At 40.9% G+C, this 26141-nt stretch overlaps 1 protein-coding gene and 1 long non-coding RNA gene across 7 annotated transcripts in view; one reads left to right on the top strand and one right to left on the bottom strand.

The window, feature by feature from the left end:
• The window catches only part of LOC147149715 (protein kinase C-binding protein NELL1-like), a 154852-nt gene that overhangs the window by 28393 nt on the left and 100318 nt on the right, over positions 1-26141 (top strand). The window contains exons 4-5 of the mRNA XM_086025785.1: positions 3344-3514; positions 22430-22526. Of these exons, the coding sequence (XP_085881911.1) occupies positions 3344-3514; positions 22430-22526 (268 nt within the window). The remainder of the gene's footprint in view (positions 1-3343; positions 3515-22429; positions 22527-26141) is intronic.
• The window catches only part of LOC147149713 (uncharacterized), a 150437-nt gene continuing 127086 nt past the window's right edge, over positions 2791-26141 (bottom strand). For 3 of the 6 annotated variants that reach the window (XR_015086157.1, XR_015086152.1, XR_015086154.1), the window contains one exon: positions 3159-5336. This is a non-coding gene — a long non-coding RNA (uncharacterized LOC147149713). Of the gene's footprint in view, positions 2902-2992; positions 3093-3158; positions 5337-26141 lie in introns of those variants that run through there. The other 3 variants (XR_015086153.1, XR_015086158.1, XR_015086151.1) reach the window with 2 other exon arrangements.

Raw genomic sequence — 26141 nt, 5'->3', positions numbered from 1 at the left:
CCATTGACAAAACCCCTCACCCCAGAATGACCTCTTTTTAAAGGTTAACATTCCTGGCACTTCATTTCCAACACTGGTATTTCCACCGCAAGTTATTTTTCTCATTTTTGTTTTTTTCACAATACCACAACAATAACTTACCATTTAATTAATACCGTGAAGATATTGTACCGTGAGATGGATGGTTGTCGTTCTGATATTTCCCCAAATTGAAATGTGCATAAGTAGAGATGTTCACATATATTTTGATGACTGTTGATTGCAGTTTTCGTACGTCTTGAGTAACTTAGACTTTGCCTAGTTGAATTTTCCTGAGAAAAAAAATATATAAAGTGAGTTTTTTGTTAAAAAAAATATCATTTTGAGGCCGTAGGTCCTTTAAATAAGATCCCTATGCCTTTGTGCAAAATGTGCAACTGTTTGTATTTGTTTCTAATTTGCTCTTAGTCAACAATTAAATGATAAAAATGAGATATTCTCTGAGGTCAATAACATCAATCTTATATTCTTTTGCTGTTATAGAATACAAAACGGGCCTGCAGAAAAGAGTTTCTGTGCACTGCGGCTGCTTATTACCTCAAGTAAAGTGTAAGTTGTGTACAAGTTATCCATAAAAAAAAAACAAAAAAAAAACCCCAGCTCTTAAAATCTCGAAAGTCTCTTTGTTTGTATTAAGTGCAGTGCAGAGACACTTAAACAGATTTTCTTTTTTTCATTGCGTGTCAGGCCATGTTTATTACAGCTTGCCAGTAGATTATTCCCCCTCATTAAATATTCCCTATTACAACAGCTCCTACTAAATGTTCTATAAAACAAATGCTGGCTGTGAAGTGGAGTTAATGGCTTTGGTGATTATTTCATGAGTCGAATCAAGACAAAGGTGTGTCTGCCCACTCGGCGAATCCAGTGAAGCCTCTCTCAACTTTGACAAGGCTTCTATCAGCTGAGGAGCGGATGCTGGAGAGCTCATATTATCGCTTTACTCTTCACTCAATGCAAATGAATCTTCTCTAGCCCGACAAGTATCATTGATGGAGACGAGCTGTCAGGTCAGTGCCCGGCGCAGCCATACAGTGATGTATTCATTTCATTTCAGAGTGATGACACGGTGCTTGATGACTGGCGCTGGAGCTGGCCTACCATGATTTTATTTACATGCGCTTTATCCGTGATGCTCAAACACCCACGTTGGTGCTGCTGGGACATTAGCACTGCGCCATGGAGGGGAATTCGACTTCCTATTATATATAAATCACTTCTTTGTGACACTTAATTTATTTTGTTTTGATCGACTATAAATGCAGTGTTCATGTGGTACAATTATGAGCCTGGCCTAAGTGGGTGCCTGATGGGCTATCATTAGCGGTGTCACAAGGGTTGAGTTTCTTGATTATACATGATTGGCTTGGCCTCCTCCCATTTAATTTCTTTCTTTATCCCAGTGAATTGAGTGATCTTGGGTGAGAAAAAAGGCTCACAATCATACGGTATATTTCTCAAGTATGTTTCATTGTTTTCTGTATTTGATGGAAACAAAGGGATTGAAAGCAAACACCCAGCCTCCGAAATTTGAATTCATTCATTTCTGACGGATTATCCCACACCGAACTCATTCCAAGTTCGCTGTCGGTAAGGTGTTCATTTCTTGTACTGTATGTATTTGTGTTGTTTGCATTGGGTACTGTTGACTTCTTCTCAGTTTCATTCAATTTTCCAAACAGGAAAATGCACGGGTCTACTACAGCGTAGCCCACATTGATATTCTGTGGGAAAGGTACACTCTCCCTCTTCATTAATATGCATGATACTCTTGAGCTTTTGGTATCGAATGGGCTTCATTCCAATGCCATTGTGTGTGGGTTCTTGTGTACGCCAGTATATTCGAATTGGCAAGGAGGCTGCAAGCTTTGGGAAATGTTTTGTACGTTATTAATCATTTTTCAGTGGTTCTGTGGTTTAACATGACCGTGTTGTGCCAAAGTTTCCACTGTTTCGGATCATCTGCTGCCACAGGGAGGCTAAAATGCCACGACTAGTTGCCTCCAGCCCTGAAGCTGCTGCTGCTGCGGCTGCCGCGGCTGGCTGCCTCCTAATTCAGCATGGCTGATGAGGCTCCACACAATACAAGAATACAGGTCAACTGCCTGAAGTTACAGAAGAAAAAAAAAAAAACTGATAGAAGCCAAGAGTGAGGGGAACGTTATTTTTTTCAGTGATGGTATTTTTTGCGCTATGCGTACAGTTTGACTCAATTCCACGGTTTGGGCAGGAAATCCCAGGCAAGAGCTTAGTGAAAAATATTCTGGTTTTAGTTTACCCTGTCGTGATGGGCATCACAGTTCGTTTAAGTGACCTGAATCATTAGAATCAGTTCACCAAAAAGAACCGTTCAAATTATTCGTTCAGCGAAAATTGAAGAATAGTTGAACAGTTTTTTTCCGGGTCTTTTATTTTAAAAAGTAGTTATCCATCAATTTGTTGTATATATATGATAATATAAGGCGATCGTACATTTATATGGGTTCGTCGTCATAATGGCCCTCAGAGAGAAACCACAACTACGATGTGGCCCGTGACAAAAAATGAGTTTGACATCCCTGGACAATGATGAAGAGGCCTTTCATGAACCTTGATCTAAATCCTATCGAACATCTACAGAAGGATCTGAAACTGTTAAGCCCGACAATACGTTTCTAGAAGTGGACCCAAAAGTGAATAGGAAACAGGTTGAGAGTATAGATATGGTTTAATGACAAAAACTGTGAATCAGAGTTGTGTCGGGGAGTGAGTTGATGGGTTTGGTTGAAGCAAGGTAATGGGTCCTCTGTATAAAGGCGGGTCTTGGGGTGACGAGAAGGATGAGGCTGGGATTGGGGCTCAGCAGCAAAACTCCTGGAGGAACTGGTGACAAGAAGAAAAATATTTTTTTAAAAAAGGGGGAAATAGAAACTCACAAACAACAAGGTTCAAACTGTAGCGTTGGCCAAAGTACCACTGTTGGAGCGGGAATCATCTGGCACCTGAATGCTGGTCTGACCGGCTCTTTAAACCTAGTTGATTTCAGATGGCTTGCAGGTGTGAGTCGGTGTCTTCTAGCAACCAAAAACAAGCAAGATGGAAAAGGAACTCGGCCCGCGAATATAAAACCAGTGCACAAAACACCACATGAAACATTGCATTTTGGACATGGTACCCTTTGAACAAAAGGGTCAGAATAAAATTCTGTTCGTACAAATCTAATGAATTAAGTTGTGAAATTTCTACCGGAATAAATTTCCATTCCTTTGAGCACCCGGTGCAGTAAACCATGTCTGACTTTTGACCTTCTCCATCTGACCTTTAGCTACTTTGAGCTGGAGAGCAGCGGCGTTCGAGAGGAGATCCGCTACCACTACCGCTTCAAGGGCAAGCCCCGCACCGAGTCCTTCCCCTACCGTCTTGCTGATGGCCAGTGGCACAAAATTGCCCTCACTATAAGCTCCTCCCACCTACTGCTGCACGTCGATTGTAACAGGTACCACACAGACAGTACACGCTTAACACCTCGGTATCTCTGTCGGTGTGAAGTCATTTCGATGCTGCTGCCTCTGATATGACGGGTTGTTAACAGCGTTGGCTGTAGAAATACCCAAGAGCATATTAACAACTAATCACATGCACACATCACTATAAAAGAAATGGTACTTTTTAACGCTGCTCGGAGGTGGTGCACCCAGAGCACACATCCCATAATAGAGTGGAAGTTAACAATGATATAATCGCTCATCGATCGGTTGGTCAAGGCCCTTTTCTGCAAGAGCTCTCCGTCAGAGCTGATCTATAAACATGCTCTTCAGAGGTGATGATCCCTCTCAGTCGTGGCCTCCCCCCCACCACCCAGAGTCAGAAAGGCATCACTTGTCCTGCCCCCGATGCACTCGCTGCAAGACGGCCACTCGGCAAACGAGCGCCGCAAATTTGAGAAGTGCTGATGCCTCTGTCACCCATCCAGGATGAAAAGTTGTATGATTCACAGGGGGTTGTGTTGTAGTATTGATTTTTTTCTTTTTTTCCAGACGCCTATTACTCCCATCAGGCTAGAGCTTTGTCGATTAATTATAGCTGCAATGTCTGCCTGCTGTCTCTGTTCAGAAGATAAAAGCCGGCATGAGGGGGCTATTAAGAAGAACAGATCAAAACATGCCTGTTTAAAAATTGTATCCAATTGTTGGGCAGCACACCTTTGAGGTGAGGTTTGGGGTTCGAAACCCTGTACGAGTTTGCCTATTCTCCCTGTGCTTGAGTGGGTTTCCACTGGGTTCTACAATTTCCTCCCACATTCCCAAAACATGCATGTTTGGTTAATTGAACACTAAATAGTAATTTTAAGTTATAGTAAATGCGTAGATACGCCCCTTTTAGCTGCTTGCCTACGGCAAGGCTAGGCTAGTGGGGGCAAGGTGTCAGCACCTTCAAAGTTTAGGTATGGCGTGAAAATCAAAATAACAAGAATGCCTATGTAGCTATGTGTCACTCTTCTATTGAATAGTCAGGATAAAAAAATCTGTCTTGCAGATGTATCAAACTGTCCAAATCTATTCAATTTAAGGTTCACTTACTGTATCTTAAGTTATGAGATTGGCAATGGCAAACTCTACTTTGAGTAAAGAGAACCCTCCAAAAGGCAAAAAACTAAATCAAACAAAAACATCTTCCAATTAAAAAAAGGGAAATCCTTTAGCCCAGCGGCGCCCGAGTCCGGTCCTCAAGAGCATCAAGAGATATCTAAAACAGACTGGATAGGGGTTCTCGAGGACCGGACTCGTGCACCCTTGCTTCAGACTGTCCTACCATCCTCCTGGGAAGTAGGTGGCCATGGAACTGCAAATGTCCCTTGGCGACATCCAACGTGGCATCCAGACCATAGACGGCACACTTGAATCCTAAAACAAATCAGTCCAGCAACCCCCCCGTGCAATACACAACTATATTTCAATAATTGACCAGAGAACAAACACTTAACGCATATATCTAACTCAAATAGAGTCCACAGCGCCATCCCATCATGAGTATGTTAGCTTAACTCACATGTTAGCGCACCTGTGAGAATTACAAGTGTGGGTACGCTAGTTGAGTTTTTTTCCTCCTTCTGAGACCTTTCAAGCATCTAATGACAAGCCGAGTAGCCACAAAACATCATATCCTGACTGCTGTTACAATTTCCATATCGAGTGATACATCGAAATAGGAACGCTAATAGCGCACATTCAAAGGAGGACACTCACTCACCAAGATCGTCACTCTTCAAAAAGTCCACTCTCCTCGGTTCAAAACACCTCAGTTTTCGACTCCATTACCTTCCAGTTTAGAAAAAAAAACAATTTACATGGTACACAACATGGTACAGTGAATCAATGAGACACACATGCACAGTGTCAGTTTAAGACAGAAAGATTGGACACATTCTCTGTTCGGACCCGTTGTTACTAATCTGCATTTCACCGTGATCCAGCAGTAGCAGGTGATACCGCTTGCTGGCAAATCACTTTTTAAAACAGCTATCAGAACGCACCAAATTAGCATCTCAGCATTTTAGTCTAATGTGACCCTGAGGAAAACCTTTAGGGAGTAGTGATTAATGCTAGCGTCAGACGGACACGAAATGTCACGTCACCTCGCTCGCGTGTCTCGTGTGCTTTTGTTTGCGAGGGCGACTACACCAGGGTTGCTTCAAGTGGAGAGGAGAAGCTGCTCCTCCTTCCCCACCAACCCAAAATAAAAAGTTTGATTATTGGCACAAGAATCCAGTGATTAGCACTACTGTTATTACTAATTATAATTATTTATTTTTTTTTATTTTGATCGCATGGTTCAAGCAGATTTTGGAAGCATAATTCCAAATATCATTACACATGTTACAAATAATTATTTGAATTAGCATTGTTTGTTTGTTTTTTTTGCTGTGTAATTTTGGGGTCCTCTGCTCATCACCATGTGTCCCCGTGTTGCTTCCCTGTCCACACCGGATTCCACTCTTGTCATTTTAACAACAAAACAAACCTCTGGTGCCTCCATTCCATCATCATCATGTACATGGATTTCCACTTAGGAGGTCCTGACTGATTTGCTGTCCCTGTAGTTTACTCCAACTTAATAGATGGCACCACTCAGACGTCAGCATTGTTAGTCATCATGCCCAAAGGTCTTGAATATTAACATAACACAAGCAGCGTAAAAAGTGCCACGAGATGAGTTTTATATAGTTTTATATGTCTTTTTGTATGTTTTGGGGCTTCTGCCGTGACACCAGTAATGGCGCGTAGACATTCGAATCGACTTCTGTCCTTATAGCGAAAGGAGGAAGTGAGTGTGCCGTAAAGCAATTTAGGACATTTTTGTATTTTTTTTGTGTGCCAGGGTTGCTCCCGTCCTCCTCAAAGTTGCTTAGTGGCAGTAAAAACGATACAGACCCCCCCAGGGCATGACAAAACTCCCATTCAACTACTTGTAAGTCAATGTTTCATCAAAAGAGTTGTGGAAACAATTTATTAAGGTCGTATTCTTGCCCAGTTCTGCTTTAAGGTGTTACTTTAATTTAAAATTAATACAGAAACAATATATTCCACGGTGGTTTCAATTTACAGTACTAGATAATTGAACCATATATTGTCAGTTATGGCTCAAAGTTTTCTGTCGCTCAGTAGTAAAGCCTGTCCCACTCGATTCAGTTTTATTTATCATAGATACTGAACCTCTGATTCTCTCATCTCATCTCCTTGTGTAGTAGCTGACCGAGGCCCATTTGTAAAATGAGAAGCAACTTCAAAAATGCTTTACATAAGCAAAGTGATTCTCCACTTTACCTGAAAACGTTGGCTCTTTACGCGATGTTTTATTTATGGGCATGGAAAGCCGTCTGGCAATATGCTTTGAAAAATGGAATTCATCCATCTTGCTCAGGAAGAGTAGCCATACACTATACGAATGAACTGATAAACAATGCATTTATTGGTTAACAGTGCTTTGCTGTAGGCCTTTTTCATCACACCAACACATTTTGTGTGACGTTACCTCCAAAAGTGTTATTACGGAGCACGGGCAAGGTCATGCATTTACAGTGCTCGATTGCATTATGCAAATGTGCCTCCATATTCTCGAATGTGAATTAGTGGCACATACCCAATATATTCACATACATCCTTGTCACTCAGAGTCAAGTTTTTGTTTTTGGAATAGCTAATCATAGTAATGGCATAAGCTCTGCCTGTCACTTACAACCATGTGTCCGTCCTCTACGTGCAGAAGGTCAACTTGTGTGCACACTGGCGAGTGTTTCCCGAAGGGTCTCAGCCGTTGGGCTCATTACTGCTCAATTCCTGATGCCAGCTCCTTCTCTGCTCCTGTGATGCCTTTTATTTGGCACCCAAGTTTAGACAATGCTCTGCTAAAAATGAGATAAAAGCCAACCTCAATACAGAGCTTGGTTTCTCCTCGGAAGCTCTCTCCTTAGGGTGCAACATGGGCAGGAACAAAAGCAAGCCCTTGCTGATGATCTTCTCAATCACCCTTTGCTTCTCTTTTCTGCTTGTAAGCTGGTTTTGATAGTAGCTCATGAAAAAAAACAAAAAAAAAAAACACTTCCCCTGTCACAGAGTCTAAAATGTCGAAAACTCCACCAGCACTTACAGCAAGAACATTTCATTCATCAGTTAAAAAATAAATAAAAATCTTGCTCACAGCTTTGCCTCTGGCGAACACTTATTCTTACAAGATGCTCTATCGGTAAAAATAGTGACAGATTAGATTTGTCTTCATTTTGTGTGCCACTTGCGATGGGACATTTCCGTCAAAAGGTCACTCTGAAAAAGGCCATGTGCACTCTAAATTACTTGGCATCATCTCTTGATATGCATTGTGCACCCTGAGCGACATTTTAATGCAATCTCTGTCATATTTCAGTTCCTCGTCATTTCAAAGTTTCCCTGTGAAGTAGCGCCAATAAATGCAGAATGGTATTGTGGCAGCTCTGAAGTAAAATCAGACAATATTTCTGGTAAGCCAATGAGACATCAAATAAATAGTTGTTGTTTTTCTTTTGTATTGTCAGCCTTGCTTTTTTTTTCCCTTTCTTTCCTTCGATGCCGGTTTCAATCTCGCCACAGTCTCAATGTCACTCACGCACAGTGAATTTGAGAGTCACAAATTGAATAGAGAGAACGAAGGCTTTATATTTTGTATTTGAACCAAAGTTTCAGGTAGAGCATGGACAGTAACGCTCAGGGAGCAGTATTATGTCAGACACTGGGGAAAAAAGAGATTAAAAAATTGTCACAATATTTATTTATTTACAAATATTTATACAGGATGTCATTATGTTTAACGTTAAGCATCATTATTTCAAAGATTAGAAATTGTTTTGAAAAGTGAGTTTTCAAAAAGTCCTTGCTTGGTCCCACAAAATCTATAATTGGATATGGTTTGTATACTGTATATTTTACTGGTCATATCTATTCATTCTATAATTTGTCACCATATGAAATATTTTCTACCCTGGGCCGCATATCGGTCTAACTGAGCGCAGGGCAAGTCTACACCAAGTGTTGGTATCTTTGCAGACACACACAGCTTGGCGCAGTTGGGAACACGCGGTTTGCACTGTTGTGGGCATGAACACAGCCGACTTAATTGGTAGCCAATCGAAGCAGCTTCACTCATTCCGTTTAAAATTGGCTTGCCAGAGGAGCACAGTCCTTGACATGATGGAATCAGAAACTGATTTAATGGGACCCACGGAGGAGGTCAAAGCGTGCAAAGTACGTTGAACTGGGCCGGGGCGATCACAGACCGCTGTGAAGTAGGCACCAGGGGACCGCCTTCCACTTCAATAGTACTTGTCCGTGTGTTATGTTTAGCGTTCAGCATCATAGGCCTATGAGCTATTACAAAGATTAGGATCAGTTTTCATAATTGAGTTTTTCCCAAAAGTCCTACTTTAAGCGAAATCTGTACACCCATATGGCTCATATCTCTTCTCCTGGTCATTTCGACTCATAATCTATTCACAGGCGCAACTACATTTTCAAATAAATAAGCGGCTAAAAGTATGCGCTAAGCTAGCTCGAGGCAGAACCATGTGTTGATTGTGACACAACAAAAAAAGGGGAAACAACACACTTCGGCTTCTACCCTTTGCAACAATAGTCATTCCAAGTCATTTTAAGCTTCACATATTCGTAGCAGTCACCAGCATGGTTAATCCGCGCGTGTGTTCTGGCTGTAGAAACTCCCCCCTGAAGGCACACCATCTTGAGACCAAGCTGCTACGGCTTCAGTCACGACAGAGCAGTCAGCTTAGCGATGGTCCTCAGTGACTCCTACTGTATAAATGTCTGCCAGTGGAGGGGAAAAATTTGTTAATGGTCTACCGAGGAAAAAAACCTGCTGACCTCCTGTGTGTATTGCTAGCGGCAAGATTAAGATGCTGCATGATCAAGGGGAGGCGTTGGCCCTCAGGTTAACGCTGCCAAATTTAAATATCTACTGGTTTCACTTGGGGATTTCAAGTCTGAAGTCCTGTTCAACATATAAATCATAGTCAGGCTATCAGTCTGAATAATATTAGTAGTAATATCACTCTTAGCAATATTTTTGTTTGATTCTTGATTCTACACCGAGAGCATGTATACAGTGTATCCGTAGAGTATGTGATTAAACAACACAAGGGCATGGTCAGTTTTTTGGGAGGTATGAAATAGTAAGATTAGCAAAACACACTGACGCATGTTTTTTTTTTTTTTTTTTTAGATATAATCAGTTTGAGTTGTGATTATAAAGCTTTATGTTTCATAATCGATACGACAACAACAATAATATGTCCCTCAATACTAAGAGGATGTTTCACACACACGGGGAATTGCAAAACCTCCAAATGACACCGCTCATAACGCGCGCACACCAACTGCAGGTGCTATCGAAAAGAATATGTTTAATACACTACGGGGACTGTGTATTTTTAGATTCACATTTGCATTTCCGGGAGTAATGTGTCACAGTAAATGTACACTTTGCTGGAGAAGCGTCGAAGCTTATTTTTCATGAGCGGCATCCAAGCAACAGTCCTGTATTTTCCACTATTTCCACTATGGCGGAAAAAGATGCGTCTTCGACACAAGCGCTAAAGTCGCCGTTCAAAGTAGCAGTCACATTGAGGCCTGTTTTTTAAGACATTTTTTGTTGTTGTCGTTTGCTCTCGAAGAAAGCTGTTATTGGTCTAAACAGCATGTTTTTTATTTCCAAAAATTATAGAACAATTATTGGGGTATAACATCATTTTATCATTGAGGATTAAATTGGCTATCAATCTATTTCACCCCTTTTCCCATTTTTTTTAAAGACATATATCAATATATAATATGTCAACCGTTGTTGATGTCATTTTCACTCCCAAATTTGGGTTTGGCTGAAATTTTGCAATATTTGAGTGCTTATTTACCAATGAGGTTGACCTTTCCTAATATATGACATTTGTTAATATATTCCTTGTCATTGTGGTGAGATGCATAAGATCCCTTTTGGCTTCTGATCATTTGAATCATGAAAATGAAACATTGAATTGCGGTTCATGGACATTAGTTTCATTGCGTCAGTGCCTAATGAAGGAGAGAAAGTGAGAGCGATCCACCTTGAAAGTCTTATAATGATGCATGTTGTATTACCTTTGTGTCCAGCAGCCATAAAATGACATTCTGCTTTCCTCATTTACTATCCCAGTGCGCTCAATGATATTGTTTTTTTTTTTCCTTCTCCATTGCTACCCACCATATCAGCCTGGCAAAACATTCGTAATGCGAAGATACGTGATCAACTACTGTATGATGTTATAATGCTGTGGCGCATTAGTCTAATGATAAAATTGCAGTGAAACAAAACCTTTTTTGATAATTGTGAATTGTTTTTCTTCCTTTTTTGAATTGGGTTATTTCAACAAGAAATGAAACATCACACCGGGAGACTAGTGTGCCAAGAAGTTGAAATGATGGAAAACAAAAACAACCTTTTTTTAATAGTTGAAAGCCAAATTTTTAATTTTTGAAAGCTGCATTGTTCACTTGGAACACATGTGTGGACATACTGTGTATTTTTGGGCCCCTTCACTTTGTCAACTATGCTTGTGTGGAAACTCTTTTGTTTGAATGGTACATGAATGCTACATGACATGGTGTGCAATTATTGTGTTTCAATCAATGGGCAACCGGCAGGACGCAGAACTGACTTTTGCCAGGCTGCCCAATGAAGGGCGTTTTAAAATGTCAATGATGCATTGTCAATGATGCTATAATTGTTTACCGTTTTGTCGATCAATATTCCGCAATTTTGCTCAAGAAGCCTGGCTCGTGGTGCAATTTGGTTCGACTTTACGCTAATTCGATTCGCTCTGCATTTAGAAGAACGCGGCTCCTGAATAAACGACCACGATTTTAATAGATATGGCACTCTGCCTTTAATTTTCGGGTTGAAAGTTGAAACTTAGCGCCGTCCCATGCTCCTGTATTGTATCGAACACATGCTTTCTTCTGTTTCATCGCTTTTTTAAACTTTTGCCCGATGGGATGAAATTCATCAAAGCTTTCTAAGCTTTTTTGAAGGGGATTAAATTTTTTTTTTTTCTTCTTTGCATTACCACTGCCTTGATTTCATAATTATTTGATTCACAGTTATCGGAAGTCGGAAGTAGTTCCCCAACTTCTCATTGTGTGACGAATGCGGTTGCTTATGCCAAGGTCGCAATCCATGAGACCTACCAGGCTTCAGCTATCGTTAGCGTCGCTAAGCTTCTATCAGCCTGCTGCTCCAGTTACTTTGTTGCTTTAAGGCTGTCCAGTATGGTGTGTGTGTGTGTGTGTGTGTGGGGGTTGTTTCACTTCTTGTCTTGTGTTAGGTGTGATGGAGTGTGTCATTAAGAGCGCCAAGCCACCTACTCCAGGCAAGCGCCCAAACATGGGGTCCTTGCTAGGGATGAGGCATAGGAGAAGGTGTGACAAGGAGACTCGAGGGACACTTGGATGCATGAATACACAACCTACGAGACTTTCCATCGTTGTTGTTGTTTTTATTTAATCTGAAAGAGAATAAATCCAGAGTTACAGTATTGTCAGAAAAGGACAGGAGCTTCAAGTAGCAGATAAGGCCATTCTACAGATTGGTACACTGGCTCAGAACACCTGATTGGGATCTATCTTCATCTGCATTCCACAAGTAAATGCAGTCCCGTCCTCGGCAACAAGTCGTGGAATTTGGGTCATTTTATCCATTAAACATGATCCATCTGCTATCGTATCGCATGTGCTCTACTTTCAGACTCAAGCTGCCTTTTTTTTTTTTTTTTTGCAGCTTACAGTTGTGCCCTGTTTTTCTCATTTTTTTCTGTTCGTTTTAAATACTTTTTTTTTTTTTTTTTTTTTTACAACAACTTCATTTAAAAAAAAAAAAAAAATCCCTTCATCCATTTTTTATTTGTAGGTGTATTGTCTTCTCGGGCCAGCGTGCTCGTATATTTTAACCACAGAATTGTAGTGGGATGGTGATGACACGGTTCAATTCATTCTATTCACAATCCATAGAAGTAGAAATCTACTATAGATGCTTTGTGCTGCAATGACAGAGTCTCGCTTTATAATGCTTTAGATGTACAGTCGCTAAGAAAGATGAGAACAGAAAAGTACACCAGTGCAACATCACTCCCTACCCACAACACAACGTACTACAGTAAGTTCCTGTGAAAACTTTTCACTCTCATATATTTAATTTAAAAAGTTCGGCAACTTTGCTTGAGTTTCCATTACACATCCCAAGCCAAAGGATGAAGGAAAATCCTCAGAATAACACTTATGGCGCGTCAGACAAGTTGTCTCGCAAGTACTTGCATAAAGTGGGTTGGGTTTCATTTTTACTTCACTACTGTAGCTCAATTCCGCTGATGTTGGGACGTTGTTGGGAAGTTATCCCAATTTTGCCACTGGAAAAATCCCACCAGGCGATACTTCAGTTGCTTGTGAAGTATGCTTGTGCTTCACTGTGTTGGTTTATTTTGCATTGATGAAAGTGTATATTTTCTTAATGCGTATTAAACTAGGTGAATGGCCATGACTTCACAAACTGGAAGCCAGTAGCTGAATAATGAGCACTCTTTTGCATGTTGATGTGTGAACTCGAAGCCCACAAGGATTTGTCACAGTGCCGGCATTCTCTTGTGTCTCGCGGGATTTGTTTACCTCCAAGTTTTGTTCTGAAATGAGTTGGTTTCATATAATTGCCTCTAGCCCCATTCAACATGTCATTATATCTTCAATTATGTGCGTTTTATCATGACGCATTATCGTTCTGATCAAAGAAGTGACTTTTCTGTTCAAGCATGACCATAAAATCCCGACCCAGAAAAATCTTGGAGATGAACTACAACATATATATATATATATATATATATATATATATATATATATATATATATATATATATATATATATATATATATATATATATATATATATATATATATATATATATATATATATATATATATATATATATATATGAACATCTGTCATGATTACTTCCTGTCGATGCTTTAGGTGAAAATGGAAGTGGATGCTTTGATGTTAAACTTACCTCAAGGTTCAGTAAGAGAGAGCATATGGATGTCGGCTTGTAATGGCACAGGTGGCCTTGGGCATGTTCGCAAACTCACTGTGTTACGACTGTCAGCAGTAACACATAAAACGAGGCAGCTGGTAAGATATTTCAAGTCAGGTTTTACCGGCAGCTGTTTGTGTTTCTCCATTATATCCTGAAACAACACATAATATTTAGTGCATCTGCTGCGCTATTGTCCAGTTATCGTGGATAGACACTGTAGTCAGCCACGCCCTGAACTACAGCCACAGGAGCTTTTCCAAGATCCAGCTTTTAGTCATTATTAGAAATCCGTCACAGACGGTCATCTCGGTCTTGCCGTGCCGCCGCTTCCACAATCCATCAAAATATGTCTAAATTTACATAATAGCTGTCTGTTGTGCAAAAAAGATTGGGGATTGCACCGCTGCCCCAGTATCCATAAAATGTTGGGGTTTGAAATTTAATGGAGTCAAATGTGGCCACTATAGTGATATAAGTAGAGTGGTCTGCATTTGTAGTTCATTTACTATAAATAGACTGTATAAACTACTAACGTAATAGCACCTTCTCAACCATAAAGTGCAGTAAATGTTCCACTTCACCATTAAGCAGCACTTAGCACATCTCTTGTCTTAAACCGTCTCAGGAATGATGACCAAGACATTCAGCTTCCTGCCTCTACTGTCTAAATTGAGATGTAGGTCACTATCAAACACACAAACACTGATAAAGGTCAAGAGAAGCTGTGTAAAAGTGGAACAGTGTTGCCCTATTTTGTTGAGTAAAGTCAGATGTCTGGGTCTGTTCCACAGAACGTTGCAGTCCCTCAAATCAATTATTGATCAACATTTTCCGATTTAGCGAACCTGGGTCACACTGTTAATTAGGGCTGGACCGATATTTCAACATCAATATGTATCGACGTGAATCGAAAATGCCTTCGATAAAACGTTCGTTAGAAAAATCATTGAAAACAAACCCAATCGCGGCATGATGCCCGTCCGCCTCCGAACAAGAAGAAGTTAAACCAACAAAAAAGAAGCCGCTAAACCAACAAAGAAGAAGCCGCTAAAAGAACGAAGATGCATTTAAACCAGTGAAGAAAAAGCAGCTAACCCGACGAAGCATGCCCGCGGGCCGGCGGCCTTGCGCCATACTTGCGTCAAGCGAGCGAGCGGCCTAACTTCGTTCAAATAAATGACCTGTCGACTCAGTACAACTCTTATAATAAAATTGTACTATGCATGATAACCCCATTAAACACCTCCGCACGGAGATGTGGTGTACAAGTAAAGGAGAGTGTCCCTGTCCTTGACATGCTAGCGCTAGTTAGCCATATCCGACCCTCGGCACTCAAGTTAAAATCAACCAAGTAAAATATGAATGAACTATGGTAATAATGAGCCCGCTAAAAAGATTAAGTAGTTCTAAGAGGGTTGGTCAACGATAATGTATGCACTACAAGAGAGCATTCGTTCACTTATATTGTACCAACGTTGAATGAAGGCCAATGTAAGCATATCAACAATATTGCTTTGGGGTTGTTACAGCTGTCGCTGTTGTGAAATTCACGATATAAATACAATTGTATTGTATTTTCAGTCATATCACCTAGCCTCACTGTTAATCAACTAGAGAAATTACATTTCATTTTTCTGTGAACCGTTACTTTTTTTTTTTATATATATGAGTGATGTATTCTAAAATGTACAACTATACTGTATCCAACCTCAAAATCATTAGAAATAATTTAGTATTATACAGTTTTTCAGACATATTGTCGCTGCCCTGTGAAAAACATGTGCAGTATGTCCAAATTTTGAATTTGTTTTTCACATTTTCACGTTAATGCGTCGTCTGTAACACAGAAACACCATTTACGTAAAAATAAGAAAAGTGAAAAAAAATGGATAGAACATATGCAAAAAGTGCTTTTCACAGGACATGATGATATGCTACGTTTCCTTTTGATAAGAGTATATATTCATTTTGCTTAACATTTTAACATTTGCTTAACATGTTTTTTAACACTTTACATTTTAAATCCAATATCATAACATACATAGATGCAAACAAGGTTGTGTGACTACTTAACTGGTTTGTAGCAAAGTACAAAACCTGAAAAAGAAAGCAATGCTCCAATCACCTTTCTAAAAAAAAAAAAAAAAAAAAAAAAAATGAAAACAACATTGTTGGTGAAACGTTCTTCTCATTCCGGTGTTGTGGTTGCAAACATGATCTGTTACTCACTGAAACCTGCACCGGGTGATAAAAGAGCATTGTTAATCACACTGTACAGAATGTCGCCTGGTGAACAGCCTCTGTAATTAGCTGTTGATGGGTGCTGCTGGTAACATCAGACAATGCACACGTGCCCCTTCGCACGTTGCTATTTTAATTGGCGTCGCAGTGCTCTAACGTTTCCTCCGTGTAACCCCTCACTGCTGCTTAGCCGCTGACAAGAGGGGAAGGAAGTGAAGACGGAAAGATGTGGGGGAGACGGAATAGCCTGACCTCTGCATTCTTTACTGCAGAGCAGCTTGTCCAGACAGCTACAATGACTTTGAGTCAGGTGTGTTGCAGGTGGGAAAGATGCAGGAAAGCTGAGTTTGAGAGCCCTCTTCATGCATGATGAGAGTTGAAGCTGCCCAAGATTTTGGAGTGCATCTTAGCTTGAGCCTTCCCTGTTTGGAGTTGCCTTTTTTCCTCCTTGGGCCTGCATGATTTTTCTCAGTGTACTCTGGATTCCTCCCACATTCAACAACGTGCATGTTAGGCCAATTAAATACTTGTTGAAAATGTGAATGTGTGTGTGATGGTTGTTTGTTTAGACCATGGGGTCACCATCTCCGGTCCTCGAGGGCACCTGTCCTGGAGGTTTTCAATCTCTCCCTGCTTTAACACACCTGTTAAAATGATCAGCTCATCAGAAAGCGCTTGAGAAGCCTGATAACGATCCTGATCATTTTGACAGGTGTGTTACAGCAGGGAGGGATTGAAAACCTGCAGGACAGGTGCCCTCGAGGAACGGAGATGGTGACCCCTGGTCTAGACAGTATGTGCCTCGCAATTGGCTGGTGGCCACCCTAGGCCGTTCCTCGGACTATTGCCCAAAGTCACCTGGGAGAGATTACTCCTCTCCAGGAATTTAATAAGGAAAGCAGTATCGAAAGTGACACTAATTTTTTCCCAAAATTTGATCAAAGTACAAATTGTACAACCTTTTGGGTGCTGAAAGTCCTAGGCATCACTGTAATTGAATATCAATTATCTTGTCAATTTGCGTCTTAGACTCGCTATACGGGTAGGACCAAGTGTGATTATCTTTGAGTTGATTGTTCATTATTTCATCATTCATCACCAATATGCCAAGTTTAGAGTGAGGATAAGCATTTTGCTCCAAACATTTAAGGAGGAAGTCAACCCAAACATATTTTTTTCCAGAATATGTTCCATGCAAGCCCACTAGTTGAAACAAGGCATTGATATTGATAAATATTACGTTTGTGGAATAAGAGTTAATCCACCCGTTTTTAGCCATCTCCGGGGGCTGCTATTTTGTCAACTTCTGTCGACTGAAAATGACATCACAAACTGCTCGGGGCTCAGGTAACGACCGATCATGACCTGTTTTCTGAAGTTGAGCCGTGATTGGCCGTTACCTGAGCAGCTGTGATGTCATTTTCTGTCGACGGAAATGACAAAATGGCCGCCCCCTGAGATGGCCAAAAACGGGTAGATTTTGCTGCTTAACTCATATTCCACAAACGCAATATTAATCAGAATTCCGTTTCAACTAGTGGGCCTGCTGGGAACATATTCTTGAAAAAAAAAAATGTGTTTGGCTTGACTACTTCTTTAAAGCTTAAAACTTAATATTGCATTGAGATATCATACACCCTGTTCCTTGACTCTGAATTTTGTTTACAATTTATCATACATTATGATAGCTTGCATAAGCTGTCTGTGGTTTTATTTTGAGAGATTGTGAGAACTGTTGCAAGTCAACCATATGCGCACACACAACACTGAATTTAACGCTGACAGAGCTGGGGGTCTGAGCTGTTTAGCGTGGGATTAGCTGCTACCCCAGATTTTCTACTGTGGGGATTTTACTCAATGTTGTACAAGAATACAGTTTAACTGAGCTTAATAACACGCTTGAGGTGAAAGTGTAAGCGTAGTTGTGATATACGTGGTATACGAAGGAACTTTTATGGAGCTATTATGGGCAATTACCTGCACCGCTGACCTTTCTGTCTTACAAATTGTACTTTTTGTCCTCTATTCTGTTTTTGAAACAACCCCCACAGCTATGAAAAAGGGTTTTGTGATTTATCTGGTTGAGGTAATGTCCACTGTCCTCCATGGGTCAGTGTTTTTATGATGATGAAAAGAAAAAGAAAAAAAAAAAAAAAAACGGCCCCCGCAACTTCGGCCCATGCTCGTGCTGTAGTCAGGGCAACATTTTAACCTATGTCCAGAGGCATATGAATGTTTGGAATAAATTGCTTATACTCTGCATCAATTTCCCCTTGCAAAGTAGCTAAGGTATGCTAATGACGACTTTCATTTGTTGGTGAATTCAGTTTGACTTTATTAATTTCAATATGGCAGTCTTGGAACATATCAGACTTGCAGGCATGTTGATGTGTTTACTTTGTACAATAAAAGTCCTTCACCAATCCAACACCCTGGTTTGCCCCTGATCGAAAGCTAATGTAGAACGGTTCAGTCAAAAACTGGCAAAGAACCATAATGAAAGAACCCTTCCTCCAAGGGTCTCTGTAAGACTCAGCCAAACCTGATCCACCGACTACTCCAAAATTATCTCCACCAAGGAAGGCAACACCAGGTCCCTCCCCTCATTTAACACAACAATATCCCAATATTGAAGAAAAAAAACCCAAAACAAAACACGGTACAGAACGTAACATACAGTATGACCCAAAAATGATTGCAACATACGTACCGGCAAGTGGCTGCCATTTCAACAATTTACGATGAAATTGCTTTATTAATTGCACACATTTCACTTGATAACAAGTCAATCCTGTAAATTTGAGCTGTGTAGTCCATGTGATGAAAATCTAGAATTTGATCACCTTTCCAAAATGTGCTCCTAATGTCCACCTTGGTGCCTGAGACACTCCTCGATGAAGCGTACGGAATTGTTAATAACAAGCACAGATCCCTCTCTTGATGTCCTCTGGCTGTGCCCCCAAGAAATTTGTTTTTACTCTTCACATGACCAGAGAAGGGAAGGCGATCCTTGTCTCAGAAGCACAAATCATCATCGGGTTAACGTAATTTTTTTTCAGTAAAAAGACCCACATGATAGCTCTTTGGTCCCTAAACCGTTAGATGAGCTTCTGTTTAATCAGACGTTTTTAAGGGGTACCACTTTAAGTGCATCATCAAAATCCACCTCGGCAAGTCTAAGGGAATTTCTAGCTCCTGGCTGCACCTCGGAATCAACTTCTCAGGGCTGGAAGCGACAAAGTCCCTGTCAACATTCCCAGCCAGTCAAAAACTCACACATTGTCCAACTTGGACCCCTTCATCTTTAGGTTCTGAACAGCTCCTTTGATTTTGAATTTGCAAAGCAACGTTTTGTCCAGATAACAATTGAAATTGAATATCCTTTGGAATTTTGCCTGCACAGTTTAGAATGACCTGGACCGAAAATATAGGTCTTCACACAAAAAGTGCTCTGCTCAGTTGTCAAAGGCATTTTCCTGAAAAAGCAATTGAAGGATCCTTTTGTTATCCCCTCATTTTGAATAATCTGGGAAATGACATCAACACCACGATCAACAATAATCGTTTCATCCGTAGTATGGGTTGAAATCATTTTCAGTCACCCTGGATCAACAATTTCTGTCTCATAGCCAGTCTTCCATTCTTATCCAAAACACTTGAGCAAACACTTGCCTCACAAATTGATTCTCACCTGACCCATAACAATCAATTTGAGCAATTCCAGTCCGCTTATACCGCAGTGAAACAGGCTGGAGCCTTAATAAAAATCTCAAATGACCTCATCCTGGCAGATGAATCAAGTTGAATCATCATTCTTCTCCTTAATCAGAGTGCGGCCTTTGTCATCATGTTCCACAACATCTCTCTCGACAGACTCATCACCGTTGGCATCTCACACTTGCCATGAAACTGATTGAAATCCTACCTTTTGGTTGCGCTCAGTTTATTCAACTTAAACTATTCACCTACTGCTGTTCCCAGTCACCACAGGTGTGCCCCAGGGCAGAGCTCTGGGACCCCTTCTCTTCATCACATACCTCATTAACATCAGCACTATCTTCTTCAAATACAACATCTGATTATCTTGCTTCGTGGATGGCACCAAGTTCTACGTCTCTAGAAATCCCGTCATCTCTCTTATCTCACAGACTGTTTAATTGAACTCCAATCCTGGTAAATTTTCCCAATCTTAAAAGCAATAAAACTTAATTCCTTCTAGTTGGGTGAAAACCTACAGTTTCTCCACTAATATATCAAGTATTCCCTTTTTTTTCCCCCCGTTCTGCACAGTTTGAGAGTCAGTGTTTCATCCTCAACACCTTCATTTCAAGCTCACATAAATACCATTACTCGACTTCCATTTCTGCAAGAACCGCCTTCGTCCTTCCCTCACCTGCTGTTCCATTACCATCCTTGCTGACAGACTCGTCACCTCCGGGATCAATTATTGCACTTCAATTTTTTTTTTTTTTTGGGTCTCACACCACAAATCCCCACCTAAACTCCCAGCTTGGCCTAAATTCAAGTGCTTGAGTTATAACTAGATCAACCTCCTCCCTCCCACCAGGCCGCCCCAGTCTTATAACAGTTCCACTGGCTGCCGGTTAAATCGCCAATACTGTACATTTCAAAATTCTTCTGCTTATTATAAAGGCCGTTCATAACGTCACCGCCCCCCTACCAGTTTGTCGTTGCGTTGCCAGCCCACCTCGCACCTTTACATCCTCATCGTTGCACCTCACTGTCCTGCCTGACCACTGCGGGGAATAGGACATTGAGTCGTACTATTCCCCACCTCTGGAATTCACCACCAAACCAAACTGACTTTGATGTCACTTGTGTTTTTAATTTGTTTGTACTTGGATTGTGCAACGTCCTTGTGTGTGTGTTGAAAGGCACTTTTCAATGAAATGCTTTATCAGTGGCCAGGCATTCCACCCACCACAAGTAATTGTGTACAAGTAATTAAAACGTCATTTTTAAGCTCTTGAGTTTATTCAGGATTAAGCTGATAAAGAATTAAAAGCTGGTTTCATGTGTATTGCTTTGTTTGCAACTGTTCTATGTTTCATACATTTTTGCCCAATTCATCGTCTCTAACAAGAAACCGAACAGCAAAATTCACATGAGTTTGTTTTGTCCATTAACTGACCAATTCCAGGTTCACTTAGAATTGGCATTTATTTAAACTGTCTTCCTCACCATGCTGGTCACATTTTAACTTTGCCGACTGGTGAGTTTTGAAAATTTTGAAGGGAAATGAATGCTAGATTTGGAAAGGTGCAACCACATCATGTTGTTGTTTATTTAGGTGACTATTCATCTTGGCATTTATTAATGACAACAGACATCTTGCAGAAGAGAATTCAACAAAAGAAAAAGTACAAAGCACAAATCTGGAGTTACGATAATATAGCATTTTATTAGGAAGCTATGGCATATGTAACGCAACTTTTCTATAAAAAGTAAATCATAGTCTATCTGATTTATATTTGTAGCCAGTGCAAGTCTGGCGCAAAGCGCGATCTAACTGTGTGCATCGAGCAGACTACACCACGTGTCGGCGTTGAAATGGTTAGTTTGCGCTGCTGTGGGCGCGAACACAGCCAACTTGCTCATACGTGTCCATGCGTCCGTCATTAACCGAGGACCACGTATGTCAAACAAGTAACTATCCACGATTCGCTACGTTTCCAGTAACAGATGATGAGCCACGGTCTATACTAATTTGTATCGGGCCATTTTTGTCATTTTTAGGATAGCTGTATTGCTTAGGGAGGCCCTTTTCCCTCAGAAACAGATCAAACCACCATTGATACATCAGTATCACTTATGCCACACCACGGTGAGTGTCTCACCATGGGCCTTTTGTGTGACAATTTATTATTATTTTTTTAAAATATCCTTTCCAAGGCCTATCTCTTAAAGCCTGACTCAGTCAGGATAAAATAGTGTTGTTGCTGTTGAGGGTGTTTGCCTTGATAATACCTAAGCCTGTTTGCATCTATGTCAGTAATCTTGGTTAATCCAGCCAACTTCTCATGTCCAGATATCAATAGCCCACTCGGAAACTGTGGGGTGAATCCGAGCTGTCATGCTTGAAGGAGAGTTGTAGCCGCGCTTCACATGAAGCAAGAGGAGGGAAACACACACATGAACAAAGTCGCACTTTTTCTCCCACTTCACTGGGATCCTTCATTTGAGAAATGCGCCCATGTCAATAGAATCACCAAATATATTACGCGGATAACAACAACGACCCCCAAAAAATATTTGAAATCATCTCACGGTATTATATACAGATTTATAACAATTACCACCCAAAGAAAAAAACTATCAAATAATTGTTACAAATAGAAAAAAAAACTACAGCCAATTACACACAAGTACCGGGCGGGGGGGTGGGGGGGGGGGTGGGGGGGGTTGTTATGGGTGGTGGGGCGCGTTACACTTTGGTGCATGTTATTCACGGGAAGTTACTGTAATTGATTTTTGGGTTTGTGTTTTGTCTTGACAGGATTTATGAGCGAGTTATAGACCCTCCTCAGACGGAAGTCACGCCAGGAAGTGGAGTTTGGCTGGGCCAGCACAGCCACAAGCACGGCCTATTCAAGGTGAGACTCGGAAGAAGGTGCACACACAGTCGCGCGGGCTCCCTCGCGGAGCGTAACGTGCTTCGCATTTCAAGTCGCCCGGGATAATTGGGCAGATTTGCACTGGGCTTGTAAGTGGAAGGGAGCCCGGTAGAAGACACAAGATGAAGTACCAAGGGGGCTTACGGAGTAGCTGCATACAGCGCAGTGTGTGCTTTGAAACTCTTATTCCCAAACTCATTACAATGTCGATCTTTAATCACCGCTCATTTTCTCACCCTTGCGCCTGTACTCGGAGCAGGCAAAGGACGTGACAGATCGTGTCAAAGATATGATTTCCTTGCTGTTTAACCCACATCCCTGCCCGCCCAATCAATGGACATTTTTGTTTCTCTCTCTTACATATTGATTAGCCTCCAATCTCTGCTGCGGTGTAAATTATGTTGCTCTGAATCTGAAGGCCGGAGTTTTCGCCTCCTTCCGTCTGCTCCTCCTTCACCTGTTTGTAGCCCAAGACTGAATCCTTCAACTTGAAGAAAGCTCTGGGCTTGAAAGATGGCGCTTAATCATGTTTTCTAGCCACAGTTGGTACCAAGGATTGCTTAAAAGTGATTGTCAGCAAAGAGACAGATGGCGTGGAAACTGGTTCGTGTGAAGTGATGAAGAAAAAAGGAAATTTCCCCTGCAGCTTTTCACTGGTTTTGGTCGGCACGTTGGCTGACAGGTGTGCTTGTAACACCTTGAATCCCGAACCTGTTGCTCAGTGTGTTGCAGGGCCTGTCATACCACGATAAGAGTCAACCACAGACACAGGCTGCGCTGACACGACTGTTGGAGAGCTACATTCAGATTTTTGCTATCGTGTCGAAATGTTCAATTCACTGCTGTGGTTTGTTTCATAGTCAATATTCACAAATCACAAATCAGCAGGTCAGATTATTGTCTCGTGTAAGACATCGCGAGGGATCCTAATGCAGTGGCACCTTCACTTCCATTTTTTTTTTTTTCTAGTGTTAAGCTGTCGCATGGTCAGAGCCAAAATTGTGTCTTTATAAAATCACTTTACATTATTTATTAAAATTAAGTTTCATTTTCTTTTTATACAAGACAGTGCTGTATTTTTTTTAATATAAATATATATATATATATATATATATATATATATATATATATATATATATATATATATATATAAAAACGTAACAAACTAACTGTAGTGATTTTGTTTTTTGGTGGGCGGGGGCTGGCTGAACATTTTAATGGCATTTCGATTCGATTCATTTTAAAAAGGATTTCATGTGATTTATATGGAGTTAAATTATGAGCTTGGTCATGGAACAAATTAAACTCTTCAGTCAAGGTACCACTGTATTAAGACTGACAATTTACTTGATAAATGTAAACATAACAAAAGACTGGTAGTAAACCTTTTCTTCTTCCGAGTGTAATAGGTATAACATATTTTTACTTTTTTGGGGGGGGGCTATCTTTTGGGAAGCCGACCCCCTTTTTTTAGTTGAAAAAAAGCCCAGTTAGTAGATCCGTTTTCACATCTGATACATCATCATGTCACATCATCGAGCAATCAAGTTTGTGTTCTTGAATGTGCAAATCTTTTACTAAATCGGGCCCTCACTGTATAAATCAAATACAAATTTAATTAAGGAACGACTTTTTCTACACCAGTGTCACGTGAACAATATGGTAAAAAAAAACTACTGGAAGGATTCTGAACTTAGCTCCCATTTTTTTTAAACACCACTATTATGTTAAACACAGCCCTCCGTTAAGTTTGAACTATCACTGCTCAACAGAGGATCATATTTAAAGTTCTTGCAGTGTTAAACTTTTAATGGTGATGGGTTGTACTGTCAACCCTAATTCATACCACAGAGAGAAAATTATTACATTTTTGTGTTCAGCTCAGCGGGTCTCTTAATAGTCACAGTACGAGTTAAAACACATTAAGTCGCCCACGCACTTAGAGATAGGAATTGGGTACTTTTTCTTACATTCCAAATGTTCTTTATTAGTAATTCGACAGGGCAGCACGGTGGGTTAGAGCAGTGCTTGCTTCTCAATTATTTTCTGTCACGCCCCCCCCCCCCCCAGCAAGAAGAAAACAATTCGCGCCCACCACCGACTCTATGCCGCAACTATAAATAATAGCATATCCCTGTTAACATAAAGAAAACAAAAAGAGATATACTTCAACTTACAAAAACAAACTTATTAACATTGTTTATTAGTCTGTAAAAGAAAAGATTTTAAGTGCATCAATTTGCCTGAAATTGCAAATATAACTCAGAAGCACAATATTTCGGGTGACTTTTTTTGACTCACTATCTTCGTTTCTCTCCGCCTTTCTCTTCATCCCTGTTAAAAATGTCTTCATGGTGTCTAAGGGTTTGTTTACTGCACTTCACATCGCCAGCTCGTTGCAAAACAAACCTACGCCCTAGAGCTAATACTCGCTGCGCACAATAGCCAATTAGAGCGCCACTGCCAACTACTGGAGTGGATGTGCAATTACGCTTTATTGTAGTACGGCGGGAAAAGAAGCATTTTCCCCAGGGTCACACGCGCCCTCCCAAGTGGGGGCCCGCCCCACTATTTGAGAAGAGCTGCAGTTTTCTTAAGAGGATTGAGGGGGTCTGGTTTGGTGGCCTCAGTATGGCATCTCTGCTTTTTCCAGATGATGTGGCACGAATGGCTTCATCAAACCGCAATTTCCAACTGTCACTGGAGCGGACGGCAGCTGAGTGTGAAGGAGTTGGGACGAAAATCAGCACCTCCAAATCTGACGCCATGGCCCTCAGTCAGAAAAGGGTGGAGTGTGCTCTGCAGGTTGGAGATGAGCTCCTCCCCCAAGTGGAGGAGTTCAAGTATCTTGGGGATCTTGTTCACGATTGAGGGGAGGATGGAGTGGGAGATCGACAGGCGGATGGGGGGCAGAGTCTGCAGTGATGCCTGCCAAATTCCCAAACACAGTAAACTAGACGTGCTCCGGCACGAAAAAATATTTTGTCTAAAATAGCAGTTTTACTTGATATTACAAAATTTTAACAATGTTAATAAATATTTTTCCAAAAACATGTACGCACAAATATAGGCCTCCCCAATCTGCTGTGGAGTAATTTTGGGGAAATTTTTTGCATTAAGTATTAATTAAATAATTAAAAAAAAAAATGTCAGCCTCATCCTTTTTGAACAAATTTTCTTCCCTGAATGGCCTGAAATGCATTCTTATTGTTCTTGTCAAACAGTTTCTGGGCTAAGAAAGAAATGCATACTATTCACAGCATATGTAGCACACGTTGGTATGAGAGGGAGAGCAATAGAGGATTTATTTCAGGGTTTCACTTGAATTATCCACTAATCATAGATAGTGATGTATGGTCAGGGCTTCTATATTGCACCACCAGGATCGACATCTGAAATCCACACCGTCATTTTTATTCTGACACTTCTGACAGCCTCTTCTGAAACAGTCAGAGCTTGGCCGGCGCGTGTGCGTGTGTGTTTGTGCGCGCGTCTATGTGCGTGTGTATTGCTCTGCGAATGCGGTCTCAATCTGCGCTGCAATCCTGTTCATCTCATGGCTCTCCCTCCAAAATACGGCGGCAAGGTGTTGCT

Source organism: Filicampus tigris, chromosome 3, assembly GCF_054856515.1.
Source record: "Filicampus tigris isolate MCC_2025a chromosome 3, RoL_Ftig_1.0, whole genome shotgun sequence".
Classification (NCBI taxonomy): domain Eukaryota; kingdom Metazoa; phylum Chordata; class Actinopteri; order Syngnathiformes; family Syngnathidae; genus Filicampus; species Filicampus tigris.
This window is presented reverse-complemented; position numbering and strand designations above follow the sequence as displayed.